The 22537-nt window shown below is 52.4% G+C and overlaps 1 protein-coding gene across 1 annotated transcript in view; it reads left to right on the forward strand.

Moving 5' to 3' along the window:
• Window positions 1-686: 686 nt before the first annotated feature.
• Window positions 687-22537, forward strand: part of ASXL3 (ASXL transcriptional regulator 3) — a 319112-nt gene continuing 297261 nt past the window's right edge. Inside the window, exon 1 of the mRNA XM_086965699.1 lies at window positions 687-881. Within this exon, the coding sequence (XP_086821825.1) occupies window positions 828-881 (54 nt within the window). The 5' untranslated portion in view covers window positions 687-827. The remainder of the gene's footprint in view (window positions 882-22537) is intronic.

Here is a 22537-nt window from a genome sequence, read left to right on the forward strand (position 1 = left end):
GGCCGTCCTAATCTAGGAGCAAATAGAAGTGATTAATTGGTAGCAACACAAAAACAAACCCCTCACTTGTACATAGTATAATAGGCATTTTATTGTGATTGCTCTACATAGAATAACTTACTTGGCAACGTATACCATGTGTAATCACATAATGAACTATCTCTAGCCACGAGGGTAGTGCCTTCGTAAATGTTTGATAGTTTATGTTCAGAAATCATGAACTTGGTAACTCTCACAATACAGTAACATAGTTTGCATTCAAACTGAAATCTACAACTGTGTTTTTTTTTCCTTTTGTATTGCTCTCAATACTCACCGTCGCTTTAAAAGTTCGAATCCATGCACAAGTAGAAAAAAAATCTTCGAATGCACGGTGAACTCCATCACCACCAGCTCTGTGTTAATGATCTTTTTTTCACGACAGCGTACACCGCTTTTCTTTTCTCTTACTATCCATTCCGCTACTTCAGCACAGCACAGCACAGGTATGACTTTTCCCTAGTCTTCACATCAGCATGTCTCTGCCGCTACCTGAGCAGCTCTGCTCCAATAAGATGGTCTCTTAATTCGGGTGAGGCGGAGACATACCCAAACGTTTGCACATGCGCACTCAGCGGCACAGTACGTGCTAGTCACGTGACGTAGCGACGTCGCCCGGCCGTTTCCTGTGATGGGAACTAGTCGCTTCCAAGCCTCAGCGGCGAGAGCTGTCAGCTGCTGCTGTGCGCGAGTCGCGGCCCCAATCTGATACGCCCACTCCGGTTCAACAGTAGCACCCGCGCGCCGTGGATCATCCACGCCACCAGCTCCATCAATGAGATGCAAACATGAAAGACAAGAGGAAGAAGAAGGACCGCACCTGGGCCGAGGCTGCCCGCCTGGTACGTGCATCGCAGCCCGGGCATTGTTCTACCCGCGCCCCTCCTCGTGTGACGTAAGCTGCGCATAGTACTTGCGAGACCCTCCCCCCAATCCTAGAATGCCCAAAGTGATGGGCAGTAAAGGGGCGTTATCGCAGGATACGGGACACTGTATCTTGCACACTGTGCATGACACCCTGCGTTTTTGGTTGTGCATCATCCAGTGCACTCCTATCTGTGCATCAGCCAATGCATTCTCTCTGTGCATCAGCCAATGCATTCTATCTGTGCATCAGCCAATGCACTCCTATCTGTGCATCACTTAATGCACTCCTATCTGTGCATCACTAAATGCCCCCTATCTGTGCATCACCCAGTGGCCCATCTATGCACCACCAAATGCCCCCGATCTGTGGCTCACCCAGTGCCCCCGATCTGTGGCTCACCCAGTGCCCCCGATCTGTGGCTCACCCAGTGCCCCCTATCTGTGGTTCACCCAGTGCCCCCTATCTGTGGTTCACCCATTGCCCCCTATCTGTGGTTCAACCAGTGCCCCCTACCCCCTATCTGTGGTTCACCCAGTTTCCCCTATCTGTGGTTCACCCAGTTTCCCCTATCTGTGGTTCACCCAGTTTCCCCGATCTGTGGTTCACCCAGTTTCCCCGATCTGTGGTTCACCCAGTGCCCCCTCCTTATCTGTGCTTCACCCAGTGCCCCCTCTCTATCTGTGCTTCACCCAGTGCCCCTTCCCTATCTGTGCCTCCCCCAGTGCCCCGTATCTGTGCCTCCCCCAGTGCCCCGTATCTGTGCCTCCCCCAGTGCCCCGTATCTGTGCCTCCCCCAGTGCCCCGTATCTGTGCCTCCCCCAGTGCCCCACATCTTTTCCTCCTCCAGTGCCCCGCATCTGTGCCTCCCCCAGTGCCCCGCATCTGTGCCTCCCCCAGTGCCCCGCATCTGTGCCTCCCCCAGTGCCCCGCATCTGTGCCTCCCCCAGTGCCCCGCATCTGTGCCTCCCCCAGTGCCCCGCATCTGTGCCTCCCCCAGTGCCCCGCATCTGTGCCTCCCCCAGTGCCCCGCATCTGTGCCTCCCCCAGTGCCCCGCATCTGTGCCTCCCCCAGTGCCCTGTATCTGTGCCTCCCCCAGTGCCCCGTATCTGTGCCTCCCCCAGTGCCCCGTATCTGTGCCTCCCCCAGTGCCCCGTATCTGTGCCTCCCCAGTGCCCCGTATCTGTGCCTCCCCAGTGCCCCGTATCTGTGCCCCCCCAGTGCCCTGTATCTGTGCCCCCCCCAGTGCCCCGTATCTGTGCCTCTCCCAGTGCCCCGTATCTGTGCCTCCCCCAGTGCCCCGTATCTGTGCCTCCCCAGTGCCCCGTATCTGTGCCTCCCCAGTGCCCCGTATCTGTGCCTCCCCAGTGGCCCGTATCTGTGCCTCCCCCAGTGCCCCGTATCTGTGCCTCCCCCAGTGCCCCGTATCTGTGCCTCCCCCAGTGCCCCGTATCTGTGCCTCCCCCAGTGCCCCGTATCTGTGCCTCCCCCAGTGCCCCGTATCTGTGCCTCCCCCAGTGCCCCGTATCTGTGCCTCCCCAGTGCCCCGTATCTGTGCCTCCCCCAGTGCCCTGTATCTGTGCCTCCCCCAGTGCCCTGTATCTGTGCCCCCCCCAGTGCCCCGTATCTGTGCCCCCCCAGTGCCTCGTATCTGTGCCCCCCCCAGTGCCCCGTATCTGTGCCCCCCAGTGCCCCGTATCAGTGCCCTGTATCTGTGCCTCTCCCAGTGCCCCGTATCTGTGCCTCCCCCAGTGCCCCGTATCTGTGCCTCCCCCAGTGCCCCGTATCTGTGCCTCCCCCAGTGCCCCGTATCTGTGCCTCCCCCAGTGCCCACTATCTGTGCCTCCCCCAGTGCCCACTATCTGTGCCTCCCCCAGTGCCCACTATCTGTGCCTCCCCCAGTGCCCACTATCTGTGCTTCACCCAGTGCCCACTATCTGTGCCTCACCCAGTGCCCACTATCTGTGCCTCACACAGTTCCCCATCTATGCTTCACACAGGTGCCCACTATCTGTGCCTCACCCAGTGCCCACTATCTGTGCCTCACACAGTTCCCCATCTATGCTTCACACAGTTCCCCATCTATGTTTCTCCGAGGGCCCCGTATCTGTGTTTCTCCGAGGGCCCCGTATCTGTGCTTCACCGAGGGCCCCGTATTTGTCCTTCACCCAGGGTTCCCTATCTGTGCTTCACCCTGGGCCCCCTATCTGTGCTTCACCCTGGCCCTTACCCACTGATCTTAGCATCACTCTGTACATCTAATATGTGCACCACACAAGGCCCTATATCTGTGCATCACCCAGTGCCTACAGCATGTGCATTGCCCAGTGCCTTCAATCTGTACATACTCATTGGCCCCCTTTAGTGCATCACCCAGAGGCCATGCTGTATGTGCATCACCAAGTACCCATTACTGTGCATTCCTTTAGTCCGCTTTGTTGAGTGTCTTCCCACGCTTTTCTGTGCCTGGACCCTCCTTGCTTTGCCACATGTCCCTTGCTGTGCCTCGCTTCCGCCTCTTTGCTGCTTTTCGCCCCATCTGTTTGCTGTACCTCACCCCATCTGTTTGCTGTACCTCACCCCCTGCCTTTCCTGCACCTTGCACCTGCTTCTCTGCTGCGCCTTGCACTTGCCTCTCTGATGTGCCTTGCCCCTGCCTCTCTGATGTGCCTTGCCCCTGCCTCTCTGATGTGCCTTGCCCCTGCCTCTCTGATGTGCCTTGCCCCTGCCTCTCTGATGTGCCTTGCCCCTGCCTCTCTTATGTGCCTTGCCCCTGCCTCTCTTATGTGCCTTGCCCCTGCCTGTCTTATGTGCCTTGCCCCTGCCTCTCTTATGTGCCTTGCCCCTGCCTCTCTTATGTGCCTTGCCCCTGCTGTTCCTTGCCCCTGCCTCTTTGCTCAGCCTTGCCTCATGCCTCTTTGCTGAACCTCACCTCCTGTCTGTTTTGCTGCGCCTCACCTCCTGTCTGTTTTTCTGCGCCTCTCCTGTCTGTTTTGCTTCGCCTCACCCCTGTCTCTTTGCTATGCCTTTGCTATGCCTCGCCCCTACCTCTTTGCTGCTCTTCGCCGCTCTTCGCCCCTACTTCTTTGCTGCTCTTCGCTCCTTCCTCTTTGCTGCTCTTCGCTCCTTCCTCTTTGCTGCTCTTCGCTCCTTCCTCTTTGCTGCTCTTCGCTCCTTCCTCTTTGCTGCTCTTCGCTCCTTCCTCTTTGCTGCTCTTCGCTCCTTCCTCTTTGCTGCTCTTCGCTCCTTCCTCTTTGCTGCTCTTCGCTCCTTCCTCTTTGCTGCTCTTCGCCCCTACCTCTTTGCTGCTCTTCGCCCCTACCTCTTTGCTGCTCTTCGCCTCACCTTCCTCTTTGCTGCATCCCCGCACCTTCCTCTTTGCTGCGCCCCGCACCTGCCTCTTTGCTGCATCTTGCACCTGTCTCTGCTGCGCCTTACCCACTGTTGCTCCTCACCCCGTGCCTCTTTTCTGCATTGCACCTCATGACTCATTGTTGGGCCTCGTCCCTTAACTCTTAGCTGTGCCACATCTCCTGCCTCTGAGCTCTGCCACATCTCCTGCCTCTTAGCTCTGCTTCATCCCCTGCTTCTTTGTTGTGGCTCGCCCCCTTCCTCTTTGTGGTACCTCGCCCCCTATCTTTGTGCTGCGCCACAGCCCTCTCCTCTGTGCTGCACCAAGCCCTCCTCTTTGCTTTACCATGCCGTCTCTCTTAAGCTTGTGAAGGAAATGGCCAGCAAGGGATTTCAATTGAGGAGTTTGTACAGCACTATTAGGACTTGTTGTTTAATCCCAGTACCTAAGTATGAGTTAAATCAATGGCTGTTAAAATCAATTCAAGATAGACATAAGATGTTACCACACTAACATCATGATAGAGCAATGTTGCTCAATAAAACAAAACCAGAAACCAGGATATATTGTCTGAAAATTATTATTAAATTTCAAGGCAAAATATATGTACAAAAACAGTGAATGAACATAAAGTGCAGGGTGCATACATAGATATACAATAAGGATAATCAAGGTCTTGTTTCCTTTTCCTTGGAAATATCCAAATTAAAGTCCAGACTGCTGTATTTCAATGATTGATTGGCTTTAGCCCAGAGTCAGAAGAAAATCAAAAGATGACTGAGGGACCAATTAGGCAGAATTGGACTGAGCAGGTCGACGTTTCGGTCTTATTATGGTTATTTTTAAGACCATCATCAGGACTACAAGGTAGTATATGCAATTGATGACCCTTTATAGCAGTATAGTAGTTTTATTGGCACCGTTGTTTGAAATTATTGACACTGGAGTAGTACACAAAGAAGAATCCAATGTGCCACGGTTGCGCTTGCAACACTTGGGTGCAGTGATGAATAGAAAAGGATACACCGTCTACTTTCAATTGTTGATCGGTTATCTCTATGTATAAATGTGGATTAGTCAGCATTGAGACTTCGGGACATCGGAACGCGCGGGATCCGGGCGTTCCGATGTCCCGAAGTCTCAATGCTGACTAATCCACATTTATACATAGAGATAACCGATCAGCAATTGAAAGTAGACGGTGTATCCTTTTCTATTCATCACTGCACCCAAGTGTTGCAAGCGCAACCGTGGCACATTGGATTCTTCTTTGTGTACTACTCCAGTGTCAATAATTTCAAACAACGGTGCCAATAAAACTACTATACTGCTATAAAGGGTCATCAATTGCATATACTACCTTGTAGTCCTGATGATGGTCTTAAAAATAACCATAATAAGACCGAAACGTCGACCTGCTCAGTCCAATTCTGCCTAATTGGTCCCTCAGTCATCTTTTGATTTTCTTCTGACTCTGGGCTAAAGCCAATCAATCATTGAAATACAGCAGTCTGGACTTTAATTTGGATATTTCCAAGGAAAAGGAAACAAGACCTTGATTATCCTTATTGTATATCTATGTATGCACCCTGCACTTTATGTTCATTCACTGTTTTTGTACATATATTTTGCCTTGAAATTTAATAATAATTTTCAGACAATATATCCTGGTTTCTGGTTTTGTTTTATTGAGCAACATTGCTCTATCATGATGTTAGTGTGGTAACATCTTATGTCTATCTTGAATTGATTTTAACAGCCATTGATTTAACTCATACTTAGGTACTGGGATTAAACAACAAGTCCTAATAGTGCTGTACAAACTCCTCAATTGAAATCCCTTGCTGGCCATTTCCTTCACAAACCTTGCCCAAGCCCGCAAGGGTATATTGGGTTGCTCACCCTTATATACATATTAGTCTCTCTTAAGCACCACACCCCCTTCTGTGCAGCGTCTCACCCCCTACCTCTTTGCTGTGTCTTACCCCCTTCTTCTTTGTAACATTTTTTCCCCTCCTTTCTTGCAGCATTTTGCTCCCTGCTCTTTGCAGCATTTTGCTCCCTGCTCTTTGCAGCATTTTGCTCCCTGCTCTTTGCAGCATTTTGCTCCCTGCCTCTTTGCAGCGTTTTGCTCCCTGCCTCTTTGCTGCGCCTCCCCCTGCCACTTTACCGCACCTCACCTGGGGCCTCTTTGCAGCGCTATGTCTTGTACCGCTTTGCCGTACCTTGCCCTGTGCTACTTTGCCGTAACTCGTCCTGTGCCTCATTGCCGTGCCTCAATCAATCCGAGGTTTTTAAAGCGTGGCTCCCCACCTGTTAGGGTCTCAAGGCGCTTGGAGGAGAGGGGTGACTGTAGATCCATCTGTGCGCTGGGTTCATTCGAAGAACCCAGGTCTTGAAGTCCTTCCCGATTTGGGAAAGCGATGGGGATTGCCTGAGGCTGGGGCATGGTTTTCCAGGTTTTGGCTGCGAGGTAGGAGAAGGTTCTGCCTCAGGTTCTGGTCTTGCGGATCCGTGGGATGGTGGCCAGTGACAGCTGGGTGGATCGGAGGGGTCTGTTGGGTGCGTGGAATGAGAGACAGTGGTTCTGGTATGCAGGTCCGGTGATGTGGAGGGCCTTGTATGCATGGGTGAGGAGCTTGAAAGTTATTCTTCTGTCAACTGCGAGCCAGTGGAGTTCACACAGGTGTTGTGTGATGTGTTGGGGCAGGGAATGTTTAGAGCCCGTCTGGCTGTGGAGCTTTGTAGGTTCTGGCACTTCCAGAGGAGTTTTTGGGTGACACTGGCGTAGGGTCTGTTGCCGTTGTCTTCTGCTGTGGATTCGGTTGGGATCCATCTGATGGTCTTTCAGAGCAGGTGGCACGTGTTGAAGTATGTAAAGGAGACAGTGTTGAACTGGTGGTTCAGTGTGTTCGAGAATTCTAGTATGATGGCGAGGATTTGTGTGCTTGGTCTGGAGGTGTGGGGGGAGTTCACAGTGCAGCGGGCCATCAGGAGTCATTCCAAGCGGAGGGGAGGATCCCAGGATGAGGACTTTTATCTTGGCTGAGTTGAGCTTGAGGTAGCAGTCTCTCATCAAGGTGGCGGCGGCTTTCATCCCTTTGTGGAAGTTGTTCTTGGCGACTGTGGGTGCATTGGTGAGGGATAGGATAAGCTGAGTGTCATTTGCGCAGGAAACTATGTTGTCTCTTTTCCACTCCTCGCTCTTTGCCACACCTTTCCCTGTGCCTCTTTGCGGACCTTCGTCCAGTGCCTTCTTGCAGCTGTTTGCCTTTTGTCACCTGTGCCTCTTTGCTGCGCTTCACCCATGCCTCTTTGATGTGCCTGTGCGCCTCTTTGATGTGCCTGTGCGCCTCTTTGATGTGCCTGTGCGCCTCTTTGATGTGCCTGTGCGCCTCTTTGATGTGCCTGTGCGCCTCTTTGATGTGCCTTTGCGCCTCTTTGATGTGCCTTTGCGCCTCTTTGATGTGCCTCGCGCCCCTTTGATGTGCCTTGCCTGTGCCTCTTTGCTGCGCCTCGCCTGTGCCTCTTTGCTGCGCCTCGCCTGTGCCTCTTTGCTGCGCCTCACCTGTGCCTCTTTGCTGCGCCTTGCCTGTGCCTCTTTGCTGCGCCTCGCCTGTGCCTCTTTGCTGCACCTCTCCAGTGCCTCATTGCTGCACCTCTCCAGTGCCTCTTTGCTGCACCTCCCCCATGCCTCTTTGCTGCGCCTCCCACCTCTATTCCGCGTACCGGGCCTCTATTACGTGCCCAGCGCTTCTATTGCGTGCCCCGCGCCTCTCGCCCTCCTTTGCCGCACCTTGCCTCGCCCTCCTTTGCCGCGCCTCGCCCTCCTTTGCCACGCTTCGCCCTCCTTTGCCACGCTTCGCCCTCCTTTGCCGCGCCTCGCCCTCCTTTGCCGCGCCTCGCCCTCCTTTGCCGCGCCTTGCCCTCCTTTGCGGCGCCTCGCCCTCGTTTGCCGTGCCTCGCCCTCGTTTGCTGCGCCTCGCCCCCGTTTGCTGCGCCTCGCCCCCCTTTGCTGTGCCTCGCCCCCCTTTGCCGCGCCTTGCCCCTCTTTGCCGCGCCTTGCCCCTCTTTGCCGCGCCTCGCCCCTCTTTGCCGCGCCTCGCCCCTCTTTGCCGCGCCTCGCCCCTCTTTGCCGCGCCTCGCCCCTCTTTGCCGCGCCTCGCCCCTCTTTGCCGCGCCTCGCCATTCTTTGCCGCGCCTCGCCCCTCTTTGTCGCGCCTTGCCCCTCTTTGCCGCGCCTCGCCCCTCTGCCGCGCCTCGCCCCTCTGCCGCGCCTCGCCCCTCTGCGCTGCGCCTCGCCCCTCTGTGCTGCGCCTCGCCCCTCTGTGCTGCGCCTCGCCCCTCTGTGCAGCGCCTCGCCCCTCTGTGCCACGCCTCGCCCCTCTGTGCCGCGCCTCGCCCCTCTGTGCCGCGCCCCACCCTCTTTGCCACGCCTCGCCCTCTTTGTCGCATCTCGCCCATCTTTGCCGCATCTCGCCCATCTTTGCTGCGCCTTGCCCTTCTTTGCCTCGCCCCTCTGTGCCGCGCCTCGCCCCTCTGTGCCGCGCCTCGCCCCTCTGTGCCGCGCCTCGCCCCTCTGTGCCGCGCCTCGCCCCTCTGTGCCGCGCCTCGCCCCTCTGTGCCGCGCCTCGCCCCTCTGTGCCGCGCCTCGCCCCTCTGTGCCGCGCCTCGCCCCTCTGTGCCGCGCCTCGCCCTCTTTGCCGCGCCCGCCCTCTTTGCCGCGCCCGCCCTCTTTGCCTCGCCCCTCTTTGCCTCGCCCCTCTTTGCCTCGCCCCTCTTTGCCTCGCCCCTCTTTGCCTCGCCCCTCTTTGCCTCGCCCCTCTTTGCCTCGCCCCTCTTTGCCTCGCCCCTCTTTGCCGCGCCTCGCTCCTCTGTGCCGCGCCTCGCTCCTCTGTGCCTCGCTCCTCTGTGCCTCGCTCCTCTGTGCCGCGCCTCGCTCCTCTGTGCCGTGCCTCGCCCCTCTGTGCCGCACCTCGCCCCCCTTTGCCGCGCCTCACTCCCTTTGCCTCGCCCTCCTTTGCCTTGCCTTGCCTCGCCTTCCTTTGCCGCGCCTTGCCTCGCCCTCCTTTGCCGCACCTTGCCTCGCCCTCGTTTGCCGCGCCTCGCCCTCATTTGCCGCGCCTCGCCCCCCTTTGCCGCGCCTCGCCCCCCTTTGCCGCGCCTCGCCCCCTTTGCTGCGCCTCGCCCCCTTTGCCGTGCCTCGCCCCTCTTTGCTGCGCCTCGCCCCTCTTTGCCGCGCCTCGCCCCTCTGTGCCGTGCCTCGCCCCTCTTTGCCGCGCCTCGCCCCTCTGTGCCGTGCCTCGCTCCTCTGTGCCGCGCCTCGCCCTCCTTTGCCGCGCCTCACCCTCCTTTGCCGCGCCTCACCCTCCTTTGCCGCGCCTCGCCCTCCTGTGCCGCGCCTCGCCCTCCTTTGCCGCGCCTCGACCCTCTTTGCCGCGCCTCGCCCCTCTTTGCCGCGCCTCGCCCCTCTTTGCCGCGCCTCGCCCCTCTGTGCCGCGCCTCGCCCCTCTGTGCCGCGCCTCGCCCCTCTGTGCCGCGCCTCGCCCCTCTGTGCCGCGCCTCGCCCCTCTGTGCCGCGCCTCGCCCCTCTGTGCCGCGCCTCGCCCCTCTGTGCCGCGCCACGCCCCTCTGTGCCGCGCCACGCCCCTCTGTGCCGCGCCACGCCCCTAAGTGCCGCGCCTCGCCCCTCTGTGCCGCGCCTCGCCCCTCTGTGCCGCGCCTCGCCCCTCTGTGCCGCGCCTCGCCCCTCTGTGCCGCGCCTCGCCCCTCTGTGCCGCGCCTCGCCCCTCTGTGCCGCGCCTCGCCCCTCTGTGCCGCGCCGCGCCCCTCTTTGCCACGCCTCGCCCTCTGTGCCGCATCTCGCCCATCTTTGCAGCGCCTCGCCCCTCTTTGCCTCGCCCTTCTTTGCCTCGCCCTTCTTTGCCTCGCCCCTCTGTGCCGCGCCTCGCCCCTCTGTGCCGCGCCTCGCCCCTCTGTGCCGCGCCTCGCCCCTCTGGCCCGCGCCTCGCCCCTCTGGCCCGCGCCTCGCCCCTCTGTGCCGCGCCTCGCCCCTCTGTGCCGCGCCTCGCCCCTCCCCTCTTTGCCGCGCCCGCCCCTCTTTGCCGCGCCTCGCCCCTCTGTGCCGCGCCTCGCCCCTCAGTGCCGCGCCTCGCCCCTCTGTGCCGCGCCTCGCCCCTCTGTGCCGCGCCTCGCCCCTCTGTGCCGCGCCTCGCCCCTCTGTGCCGCGCCTCGCCCCTCTGTGCCGCGCCTCGCCCCTCTGTGCCGCGCCTCGCCCCTCTGTGCCGCGCCTCGCCCCTCTGGCCCGCGCCTCGCCCCTCTGGCCCGCGCCTCGCCCCTCTGTGCCGCGCCTCGCCCCTCTGTGCTGCGCCTTGCCCCTCTGTGCCGCGCCTTGCCCCTCTGTGCCGCGCCTTGCCCCTCTGTGCCGCGCCTTGCCCCTCTGTGCCACGCCTCGCCCCTCTGTGCCGCGCCTCGCCCCTCTGTGCCACGCCTCACCCCTCTGTGCCGCTCCTCGCCCCTCTGTGCCGCGCCTCGCCCTTCTGTGCCGCGCCTCGCCCCTTTGGCCCACGCCTCGCCCCTCCGTGCCGCGCCTCGCCCCTCTGTGCCGCGCCTCGCCCCTCTGTGCCGCGCCTCACCCCTCTTTGCCGCGCCTCGCCCCTCTGTGCCGCGCCTCGCCCCTCTGTGCCGCGCCTTGCCCCTCTGTGCCGCGCCTCGCCCCTCTGTGCCGCGCCCGCTCTCTTTGCCGCGCATCGCCCTCCTTTGCCGCGTCTCGCCCTCCTTTGCTGCGCCTCGCCCTCCTTTGCCGCGCCTCGCCCTCCTTTGCCGCGCCTCGCCCTCCTTTGCCGCGCCTCGCCCTCCTTTGCCGCGCCTCGCCCTCCTTTGCCGCGCCTCGCCCTCCTTTGCCGCGCCTCGCCCTCGTTTCCGCGCCTCGCCCCTCTTTGCCGCGCCTCGCCCCTCTTTGCCGCGCCTCGCCCCTCTTTGCCGCGCCTCGCCCCTCTTTGCCGCGCCTCGCCCCTCTTTGCCGCGCCTCGCCCCTCTTTGCCGCGCCTCGCCCCTCTTTGCCGCGCCTCGCCCCTCTTTGCCGCGCCTCGCCCCTCTTTGCAGCGCCTCGCCCCTCTTTGCCGCGCCTCGCCCCTCTGTGCCGCGCCCCGCCCTCTTTGCCCCGCCCTCTTTGCCGCATCTCGCCCATCTTTGCCGCATCTCGCCCATCTTTGCCGCGCCTCGCCCATCTTTGCAGCGCCTTGCCCCTCTTTGCCTCGCCCTTCTTTGCCTCGCCCCTCTGTGCCGCGCCTCGCCCCTCTGTGCCGCGCCTCACCCCTCTGTGCCGCGCCTCGCCCCTCTGTGCCGCGCCTCACCCCTCTGTGCCGGGCCTCGCCACTCTGTGCCGCGCCTCGCCCCTCTGTCCCGCGCCTCGCCCCTCTGTCCCGCGCCTCGCCCCTCTGTGCCGCGCCTCGCCCCTCTGTGCCGCGCCTCGCCCCTCTGTGCCACGCCTCGCCCCTCAGTGCCGCGCCTCGCCCCTCCCCTCTTTGCCGCGCCTCGCCCGCCCCTCTTTGCCGCGCCTCGCCCCTCTGTGCCACGCCTCGCCCCTCTGTGCCGCGCCTCGCCCCTCTGTGCCGCGCCTCGCCCCTCTGTGCCGCGCCTCGCCCCTCTGTGCCGCGCCTCGCCCCTCTGTGCCGCGCCACGCCCCCTGTGCCGCGCCTCGCCCCCTGTGCCGCGCCTCGCCCCCTGTGCCGCTCCTCGCCCCTCTGTGCCGCTCCTCGCCCCTCTGTGCCGCGCCTCGCCCCTCTGTGCCGCGCCTCGCCCCTCTGTGCCGCGCCTCGCCCCTCTGTGCCGCGCCTCGCCCCTCTGTGCCGCACCTCGCCCCTCTGTGCCGCGCCTCGCCCCTCTGTGCCGCGCCTCGCCCCTCTGTGCCGCGCCTCGCCCCTCTGTGCCGCGCCTCGCCCCTCTGTGCCGCGCCTCGCCGCTCTGTGCCGCGCCTCGCCCCTCTGTGCCGCGCCTCGCCCCTCTGGCTCGCCCCTCCGTGCCGCGCCTCGCCTCGCCCCTCTGGCCCGCGCCTCGCCCCTCTGTGCCGCGCCGCACCCCTCTGGCCCGCGCCTCGCCCCTCTGTGCCGCGCCTCGCCCCTCTGTGCGGCGCCCCTCTGTGCCGCGCCTCGCCCCTCTGTGCCGCGCCTCGCCCCTCTGTGCCGCGCCTCGCCCTCGGTGCCGCGCCTCGCCCCTCTGTGCCAGGCCTCGCCCCTCTGTGCCGCGCCTCACCCCTCTGTGCCGCGCCTCGCCCCTCTGTGCCATGCACTGGGCCTCTTTGCCATGCCCTGGGCCTCTTTGCCATGCCCTGGGCCTCTTTGCCATGCCCTGGGCCTCTTTACCGCGCCCTGCGCCTCTTTACCGCGCCCTGCGCCTCTTTACCGCGCCCTGTGCCTCTTTACCGCGCCTCATGCCTCCTTGCCGATTGGTGTTTATAGAAACCATGGTTCAGAAAATGTCCAAAAGAATGATCCAGGGGAGACGCATGGTGTTGTGCCCAAAAGGGGAACAATGTAACTGAATAAGGGAAGGGGGTTAATGCTGGAGGGAGCAAGAAATTGTGAATTGGTTTAGATGGTAAAATGTGTGCTCTACCGTAAGTTGATGCACTTTTGGTACTAAGGTCCTCATTATGAGTGGCCTGGGCAATTTTGTCCCCTCCGCAAAAATGTGTTTATGTAGGGATCAGGATGATACGTTTTGAGGCAAATACCGCATCACCTGCATTGTTCTCTGTACATGTGGGCAGGTTTGTCCTGTCTAAAAAAAAAATCCTGAGGGGGGTCGGGGAATGTCCCTTACATTTGAGACATTCGGTGCAAAAAGTATACATTCTGCATTTCATTCCCCTATTTGATGCACTTAACTCACCCAATAACTGTGAAGCCTTGGGATCTTGGATTTTACCTTTTGTAATAAATACCTCAACTGGGCCACTCATAATGAGGGCCTAAATGTTTCTGATACGACACATTCACTAAAAGCACTTTTCAATTACTTGGCATGAAAAACGAGCATCCACATTTTAACAAACTGAAATGCCAATTGATTTTGTAAATGAACATTAGTGTTTTGTATATAGAAATCATAGAAAAGGAGACCGTGTTGATCTGGTTCTTTATTGTGATCGAGAAGTCCAGTATGATGCCGAGGTTTTGTGCGTGGTCTGTGGGTGTGGGGGGAGTTCCCAGTGCAGCGGGCCACCAGGAGTCATTTCAAGAGGAGGGGAGGATCCCAGGATGAGAGCTTTTATCTTGTCTGAGTTGAGCTTGAGGTAGCAGACTCTAATCCAGGTGGCGACAGCTTTCATCCCTTCGTGGAAGTTTTTCTTGGCGACTGTGGGTGCGTTGGTGAGGGATAGGATAAGCTGAGTGTTATTGTATTATTGAATATGATACTGAAAGAATTCTTGTGGACCATACCAAAAACGTAAAATTGGCTTATAGCCCGGTCAAACATTCTTTGTTGCTCCCTCCCTCCACCCATCTTCACCTCGTCCATTGCTCCCCATACCCAAACATTTTAAATATATATATTTTTATATACTCTCCTCCACCCCCTGCCTCAGACTCCGTGGTTGCTCCCCCTACACTCGATGGTGATTCCTCTAGTTGACTTCTGCCCTGCCTGGTCCCCCTCTGACTCCTGTTGCTACCCTCCCACCATGGACCATAATACTTTTTTTTTTAAATCTACCAATTTTGGAATGCTCATCAGCACCCCATTTTCTGCCAGCAGTTGAGTTTGTGAAATGTGCTTTCATGTGCGTTGAAATAAATCTATTTATTTATCACACGTAAAAGTATCTGTTATGTTGGAACGGCACACACGTTATCATACTAGGATGCCAGTGTCAGAGCGTGTGCATGTTCATGCATGCTAACGCCATCACACTATTTTTTCCTTTTATCTTCTTGCCGAATACTGCACAGCATCAGTAAAAAAATATTAGCAAACCCAATAGCGAGGTACGTCGTGCAAGTAGGTAGTCGTACTGCATCGAACCACACCGTGCTTTGCCATAGCAAGTGAAGGTATATTTATACCTTGAAGGTGTTTGAGAATGCCAGTGTTGACGTAAAAGTCAGGCATATGAACGTCATGAATGAACCCCTAAGGAATAGATGTTCATGCATAATAATGAGTTTCTTGGAAAAATCACTATCCAGGCTAGGGGGAAGTCCCTTCTGCTTAAGAGTCTGGTTTTCCAAGAAATCGTTGTGACGTAGATGAACGGATGGAAGTAGCCATGCCTGTATTTGGGTAGCATGGGCTATGCCTAAATAAGGACTGGTTTTATATGCCTATATAAGGGCAATATGAATTGTACCTATATAAGGGCATGAATCTGGAAATCCATTCAGAATCTAAATCGACATACAACAGTTTTACACGTGAGCTGTAGCCGTGATACAGCGGTAATTGGTTGCAGTTTTTGAGTGCAGAAGCAAGCAATTGTATTGGCAAGGGTGTTGTTATTAAGGCCTCTTATAATTTAGCCAGTATTTTTTCCAAGGTTATTAATCTTTTTAAGGCAGATAGGTCTGTAAGGGCTTGTAGTGAGTCTTGAATTATTGGTAGCGTATTTTAAAATGACAGGACTGAGGTTAGGCAAGTCAACACATGGTCTAAAAATAGTGTGCATTACTCCATATGTGAAACACCAATTATGTTCTGCATTAAGTCACGAGCAGTGTATAGGGGCAGTGTGAGGCTAAAATACCTCTTTAAACATCACTGGCAAGTTTCACAGATTTGTTTTAAGTTTCTGATCGTATCAAAATGATTTTCGTTCAGTGTGTACATATTTATAATTGCTGTCGCTGTTTAAGGTTACATTGCACTCTCCACAGGCTTTTGTTGTGTTTGATTAAAGTCCATTAGATCTTGAATGGCTTTCACAAAATCGTGTCTGAAAATCGATCAATAATGTTATAGTTCAAAATCCATGTTTTAAAGTCTGATTTTGAGTTTTTTTTTTTAAATGTATATTCCTCTGGAGAACAATGAAGTGAAACGGCCCACAAATGTTCATAGCAAATTCAAGATAGACTGGGGCAACTGGCGTGCTTTCAAATTCTAAAAAGGATCTAGCTGTTTTCTTGAAATAAGTTTGTCAAATTTGTATGTATGTTTGATTCTGCTTAATATTCAAAGAATCTAGCAGCTAAATACTTCAGAAGGCCAAAGCAAACGCCTTTTCTGATGCTATGTGGACATAGTAATGCACAGTGTGGCTTATGTTAGTATGAAGCAATCTTCATTGCTTATCTAAAAAACAAACCACCAAATGTATATTCACTTTACCAAATGTATTTGAGACATGCATCTGCATTTTTGTTCTAATGAAGATTGTATGTCAGAGTATCATTATCAAAAATATTGTCTGACAGAAGCATGTCCTAAATATTGTTTACAAAAATATTGTCCAGCTTATTGTAGATTTACTATTATTATTAACGATGTTGTTAAACAATATATTTCAGAAACACAATATTTTAGATAGAATATTTTGGTTTCATACCCTATCTGAAGCACATTAATTCGACCAAATGTTCACCACAAATGATGTAAGCTCATTCATTGAACAATAGAAATGTATATGTATATATATATTTGGGCCAGCATTTGTACATAAAGATTACACAAAGTGAAAGGAGTTTAAGACTGCCCTATTCTTTAGGAGTAAGAAACATTGGACGTGCACTGCTAAAGAAATGTGTGCAGATTGCATACTAAGACTATTTCTGTACTGTGCAGCGTGGCTCATTCGCTTTGGTTCACTAGTAGTACATAATTTACAAAAAGTTTTCAATTGAAATTTTAAATTTCCTAGCTGTTGTGGGAAAGATTTGAATTCTGTTAAGGATTCAGAGGTGAGAATTATGCTTTAATTTTCTTTATTGCTAACTCGGGAGCCATTTTTAGAACAACATGCCAAAGCAATATCACCCAACTGAAGCACTACGTAGCCCATATAGCTTAATGAAAAAAACTGCAAAAGTCACATTAACACAATAGTCCAGTAAGTAACAAATAAATCAGTAATATTGCACCTCACAAGGGGTACTTCCTCTTTTCCTTGCAGTGAACAGCAAAATAATCCAGACATCATTACCTTCTATCTGGTCCAAATATACGATGAAAGCATCCTTTATCATATAACAAGCATTATCATAATATATGTCATAGAGTACTGCATTTTATTTTTACCAAAGAGCCGTGAGTAATTTTACGTGTTCAATAGACAATCATGGTGAGATAATCCTCACCTTTGTGGTCTTATTAAGCTTGAAAACTTTCCTAGAAACAAAAGCAAAGGAAATGTTGCATTCTGTCTAAGGAGCAGAGGGGACAATTATGCTAGTACACAGCTATATCTATCACTTGGATATATTCGAAATAACTTTGTAGTAGTAACCTTTGAAAGTACACTGAATACCAACCAACAAGTTTCATTATCTCTTTCGGCTGCAAAAGACTTTCTCCTTTGGTCCCCACATCTGATGAACACTGTATGCTGATGTGCTATAACCCATCTCACTCACCTAGCAAAAGTATCCACAGAAGTTGAAGCGAAGGAATTTTGACAAGAAATGTTACTTTTTTTGGCATTTCGTGACCTATATTTGCCTGTTCTTATCTCCTAGGCATTAATAGTGGATGCTGACTTCGCTGGGGGTCCATTAGGAGGCTTTAAACTAGTTTAAGGAAAGTTACACAACAGTTCTAAAAGGACTGGGCACCACAACTAAGATTTCCCAAATGGTGTCATGTACAGCTGCTGTATGGGAACTGTCACCATTACTTTAGGAATCCTAATAAAGTTTGGAAAATCATAACATACCACCACTACCCATTCCCGGAGAATGTCATTTGTCACTTTCACCTCTGATTTGGATCTCCAACTGAAGAACACGAGAAGCGGTCTGTTCAGCCAAGAGTCTTATAGGTCTATTTGATAAGGGCCTCACTTTCCCACCAAAAAAAAAGAATCGATTGATTCAACTTCTGTTCTCTATTAGAAATCTGGAATTCAATTCTGAAATCTGATTGACTTTCTTGGCAAGATCTCTACTATGACCGAAATCTTGTGATAAAGTCCTTCACAGCCAGGAGCTTCATCTTATGTCCCAGTTTGTTGATGTACCTCATAGTCAAAAGGCTGTCCATTGTGAACAGGATACACAATTTCACATTGTTCTGCTTATGGCATTTTCCTGCAAAGGACCAGCTAGAAGCTCGTATCAGTTTACCTTAAATTTCATATCTCTGTCGGACCACTTTCCACCTGTAGTCAAGGACTTACACCTCCACACCAACCTAGTCTGTTGGCTCACAACTTTGATTGATTCGGTTGTGATTCAGATATTACAACGTTGTTTCATGCATTCATTTAGTCCAGCCAATATTGAATTTCTTAACTGACTTCTAAGAGAGGCAAACCATCCCCCTTTGCGAAGGTGTGCATTTTTTAACTGTTGTAGAACTCTAATGAAGTCGACCAAGAAATATTGCCTGAATTGATGCAGCTGGAAAGTCCACTATTTTTGCTAACTGATTTAAGAATAATTTGCTTCTTGGTAACAACCCCCTTAAGCTCCTCCTATGTGGTTTTCACCTTCAACAGTAGTGAAAGTAAAGAATGTTTTTGACCGAGCCTAAACATCCTGGCATTCAGTGTGTTGTTTAAGAATTACAACCAACTATGAATCCTTGATCATGATGCCCAAGTCCTGTAGTAACGGAATTGTCACATTTCGATGTTCTCACAAAAGTTGAGGGTCCTCTGACATGATCAACATGTTGCCCGGGTAAATGATGAGGCAAATCTCTTTGAGCCAGAGATATTCCATCACTGGTTTCATGACTTTGCCGTAAGACTGATGGGAAGATGATGGGCTGAAAGGCGGAGCATTGAACTCCTAAATCCAGTCCTACCGGATTGTAGAAATCTATGCTGAGTTTTGAAGATAGAGATGGTCAAGTAATCATCCATCAGATCTTGCCGAACTAGCTAACATCCCTGACAAGAACTGCCTTTCAAAAGAGGGATTCCTGTAATTTGTTAATGGTATTAGAGTAGCCAAGCAGTGGATTCCCTGAGGCTTAACACTGTTGGGTGTCTTCGGTCTTTTTTTTTGTCTGTTATAAAATGTTGCTTAGAATCCTTCCCAGATGGAGATCAGACTATTTGACCACATTTTGTTTTAACAACCTTGTTGGACCTGAGATTACCGGTCAACCTAGGGTAGCCTGGCTCAGGTTGTAAGGCCTAACTCTAAGGCGAACTGTTGCACTTACGTCACACTCAATACAGTAGCACAGAGTACTTCCACTCAAAAATGACACTACACCTTCACTTAAGAAAAATAGAAAAGCTTTATCTTTTCTTTTTTTATACTTGAATTCAGTTGCATAAGCCTTAACATGCCATCATTTTACATTTAATGTTCCTATTTCTGTGACTCTAGGACATGGCACAAATTATATATCTCTTGTGAACCTCACTTAGTCATTCAATTAATCAGCAGGATAAATTCAAACGGATCCTTTTTTCATGTAATAGTCCATTTAAATATTTTAAAGGGTAGGGTGAGGTCCTAGGCAGAATTTTGGAATCAGCAGATGGTTGTTTCAATTGTCTAGCAAACTAGTGCTGGAATGTAGATGTCAGTTATGTCTCAGTGAAACATTTCAACTTGAAATCAAATCCAAAATTTTCATTCACCTTTTAGAGTATAGACATTGGTTTTAGGAAAGGATCACAGTTCATGCATTTAGTTAGATACGGTGCGGCTCAAATCTTGTGAATAACCCTGCCTACAGTTGGTTACTTCACCATTATTTGCATTGCTACAGTTGGATCAGCAGTTGTTCCTTGGTTCGCTTATCACTTACAAAGTTAGAGAGACCTCCCTATGTAGCTCCGCTGAATACAGCCCCTCAGTTCGAGCGGCCAGTCCGCCCAGTGCTGGCCGTTTGGGGGACCAAGCCTTTCCTCTCGGGAGTCTCGAGGGCTCTTTATGGCCCAGTTGCTTTATGAGAGGCTCACGAAGGCAGATTCCCCCCTGGAGGCAGAGCACACCTCAATTCCTGGTGCCCCGCTGCCACTGCGCCTCCCTCTCCACACACCAACCGAGAGAGGGCGAAATCCTCCTCCTCACGCGACACCGCCTCAGGGGTGCCGGCCGCTTCTCAACTCTGGTGCCGGCCCATTCTTCCGGCAATATTTAACTGTCCACGCCTACCAGCCCAGGCAGAGTTCAACGGGGCGGTTCTCTCACAATACGGGACCCGCCCCAGCCAACTCTCACGATTGCTCGCTGGAAAGCTAGTCCGGCGTTCCCGCTTCACAGGAGTTCAGTGGTACCACAGGGAGCAATGGCTCTCGCTAAGCGAACTTTGGAGAGAATCAAGGTATCGATGTAGAAATCCCACTTCCCCCTCCTCTTCGCGTGGGGGCTAGGGTCAGATAAGGTCTTAAATGCCCCACAGTCTGTTTTCACTCCACTAGAGGGAACAGCAGCAGCGCAGGACCCTGCAGGACTCTCACTCACAACCTTGGTCTCAGATGAAAGGATGTCCCTCTGTGACCTGGCGTTCTCGAGGTTCAAGGAGGGGGGGGGGTTTGAAGTTCAGTTATCTCTCTTTCACAGGGACACTGGGTCCCCTCAGTCTTTCCCACAGCTGGGTCAGTTCAACAGGTAGGGAGGCAGATTCACCACACCGGCAGCAGCTCTTCAGAGCAGAACCATCATCCTGGACAGGATCACCCTTCCTCATACCCCGTAGTCTGCACTCCAGTCAGATCTGTGTGATGACCAACATGGCCTACCAGTCAGCTCCCTTTTATAACCTAGCCCCAGGCCACCAGAAACGACCAGAAGGTTCTAGATCCCCCTAATGTTAGCCTATGGCCATGGCTCTGAGGTAAAACTTTGACAGTTGGCAGGCAACCATTTTGTGGGTGACCTTTTACTCTTCCTCCATTTTACAAAAGTACCTGCGCCGCATTACTGAAAAGTAACAATGAGACGCCCAGAGACCTAGGGTCACACCAGAAAAAAAAATGTAGTGGACACACAGGAAAAATACAGAAGGCAAAAAGGGGATACAAAAATAATAATTAGGAGGGACCAGCCAAAGGGCTGACAGGTCTAACAAACCTAACTTCTTTACCTATAATCGATTGAAAATGGGAAGACAATAACTTTGGTACATTTCTATAAATGTCACCATCTTTGGGTTGACGTCCGGTCTGGGAGCCACTTTACCAGCTGTGTAGGCCTGGGTTTGGATTGGATGCAAGCAGTTATTTTGGGGGATGGCATCCAGTCAGCTGGCCATAAGGTCACTTTAGTTATGCGAGCTCCGGGTAGTGTTTTTTCATGCCACTTTCAGAGATATTAAAGTCCTCATATTTTCTGTTTCCGGTGTCGCATGAGTTTACACAGCCCTTTTAGTGGATATCAAAATATGCCTTCCTGTTTATCCATGTCAGAACCCGGAGATGAATCCATCTCCACCTCACCATGTTCTTCATCGTAGAGCCTATTGTCTGGGAACCACCAAAAAATCTGGAGCACCATTAGTAAAATGAGGTTCAAGAGTCACCAGTGGCATAAGTCAGTGGCATAAGTCTTTTTGCAAGAAAATCTACTTTCAATTTTTTGAATGCTTCAGAATGGGGGCTGTGGTTTGATTTGCCTGTGATGTTCGTCAGTGGGACAAACCTAATTGTGAGCCCTTCAAACCCTTTCATGCACTCAAAGGCTCCAAAAGGCTTTGGGCTGCAGGGAATGCCTTTACCTGCAATGATAATTTGCTTCTCTCCCACCACACCCCTTTGATATTCCTAAATTTTTCTATGTAGGTCAGAGAATCACTGACAAACATGCATTGCTCAAACACAAGCCTTGTGTACATATGACCAAGGCAATCACATTTCAAACACAATTGAGAAAGGCGCACTTAGCTACTGAGCAGCAAGAAAAGAGTTGAAATGGCTTATGAGTGATGTTACTGATAATATTGGCATTGAATGTTCTTCTAAGACTCCTGCATAATTCAGACCTCCAGTCTGGAGCATAGAATTAGGGTCCCAATAGTTGCAAAGAAGTGCTGTAACATACTTGCCCATTTTTAATCTTATTTAAACTACTTCAGCACCAGCATAACTCAGCAGTCCTTGTAATACTTCTTGGACTGAAAGACTGCTTGAAATGTTTGGGTGTGAACAGAAATATCAGATAGTATGCCTGATGCGCTTCTCTGTCTTCAGCTAGATATAGATCTGTTTTTTAATCTTTTAGTTTATGTTGATAACTGAGCAATGCAGTTCCACCTACGTTCTTGAATCACTCCTTTAAATGACTCCCATATAATTATTTGATTTCCAGAATTTACCCTATTTCCATATCCTAAATACACGGTAAATCTGAGTGGAAATATGAAGCTACATCCATTGTTCATCGTTCTGCGTCACTGCCAAGCTGTACAAAGTACAAATATTTACCTGGTTTATAGTAAGACTACCATCATATCGGTTCGGGAAAATAATTTAGGTCTGGATAGGCCTTTATGGATACAAACATGACAGTCCGTGACCAGCCCTCGGGCTAGTTTAAAATCTTTTAGAAATGCCACAATTTTTGCTTGGGGGAAACCTTTTCCTGACTTGTACGTATTTATGAATGTCCAATTTAGGGCAATGATAAAATATTGTGTTTTCTTAAAAATTAGCCTAGGCTAGTCATTAACTTCTGAAGTGATCTACCACTAGCCTTGCTTGGAGCACAGAAATCCATTGCCAAAATATAGACCCCAATGAAATCAGCCTTTTACCCTCGTATTAGGTTCATAAAAGTAAATAAGACAAATGGCGGATAGGCCAAGCGCAATAAAGGCCACTTCAAAATGTTTTCGAGCTCTGTTAATCTCCACAGATCTCATTCTAAATATTCTTGAGGTAAATAAAGATGCCAGGAACTCTCAAAGTATATATATAATTTTTTTACTAATCACCTGTAGCTGGCAAATTTCAGTGGTTTTACCACTAAAACTCGTTTCCATAACTTCATCTTAACTGCTTGCCTTTTCAGGGAAATGCATGAAGTCCTTGTAAAAAGTATTGATGTACTTAGTAGTCTTGTGAAAGATGGTATTTTATGTGTAAGCTCAGGTTGAATGTTAACCCCTTCGATGCGCATGACAAGGTCAACTCGTCATGGGCGTTACCTGCGCTGTGCGTGTGACG

The sequence above is a fragment of the Lissotriton vulgaris genome, chromosome 4_1, assembly GCF_964263255.1.
Source record: "Lissotriton vulgaris chromosome 4_1, aLisVul1.2, whole genome shotgun sequence".
Lineage (NCBI taxonomy): Eukaryota > Metazoa > Chordata > Amphibia > Caudata > Salamandridae > Lissotriton > Lissotriton vulgaris.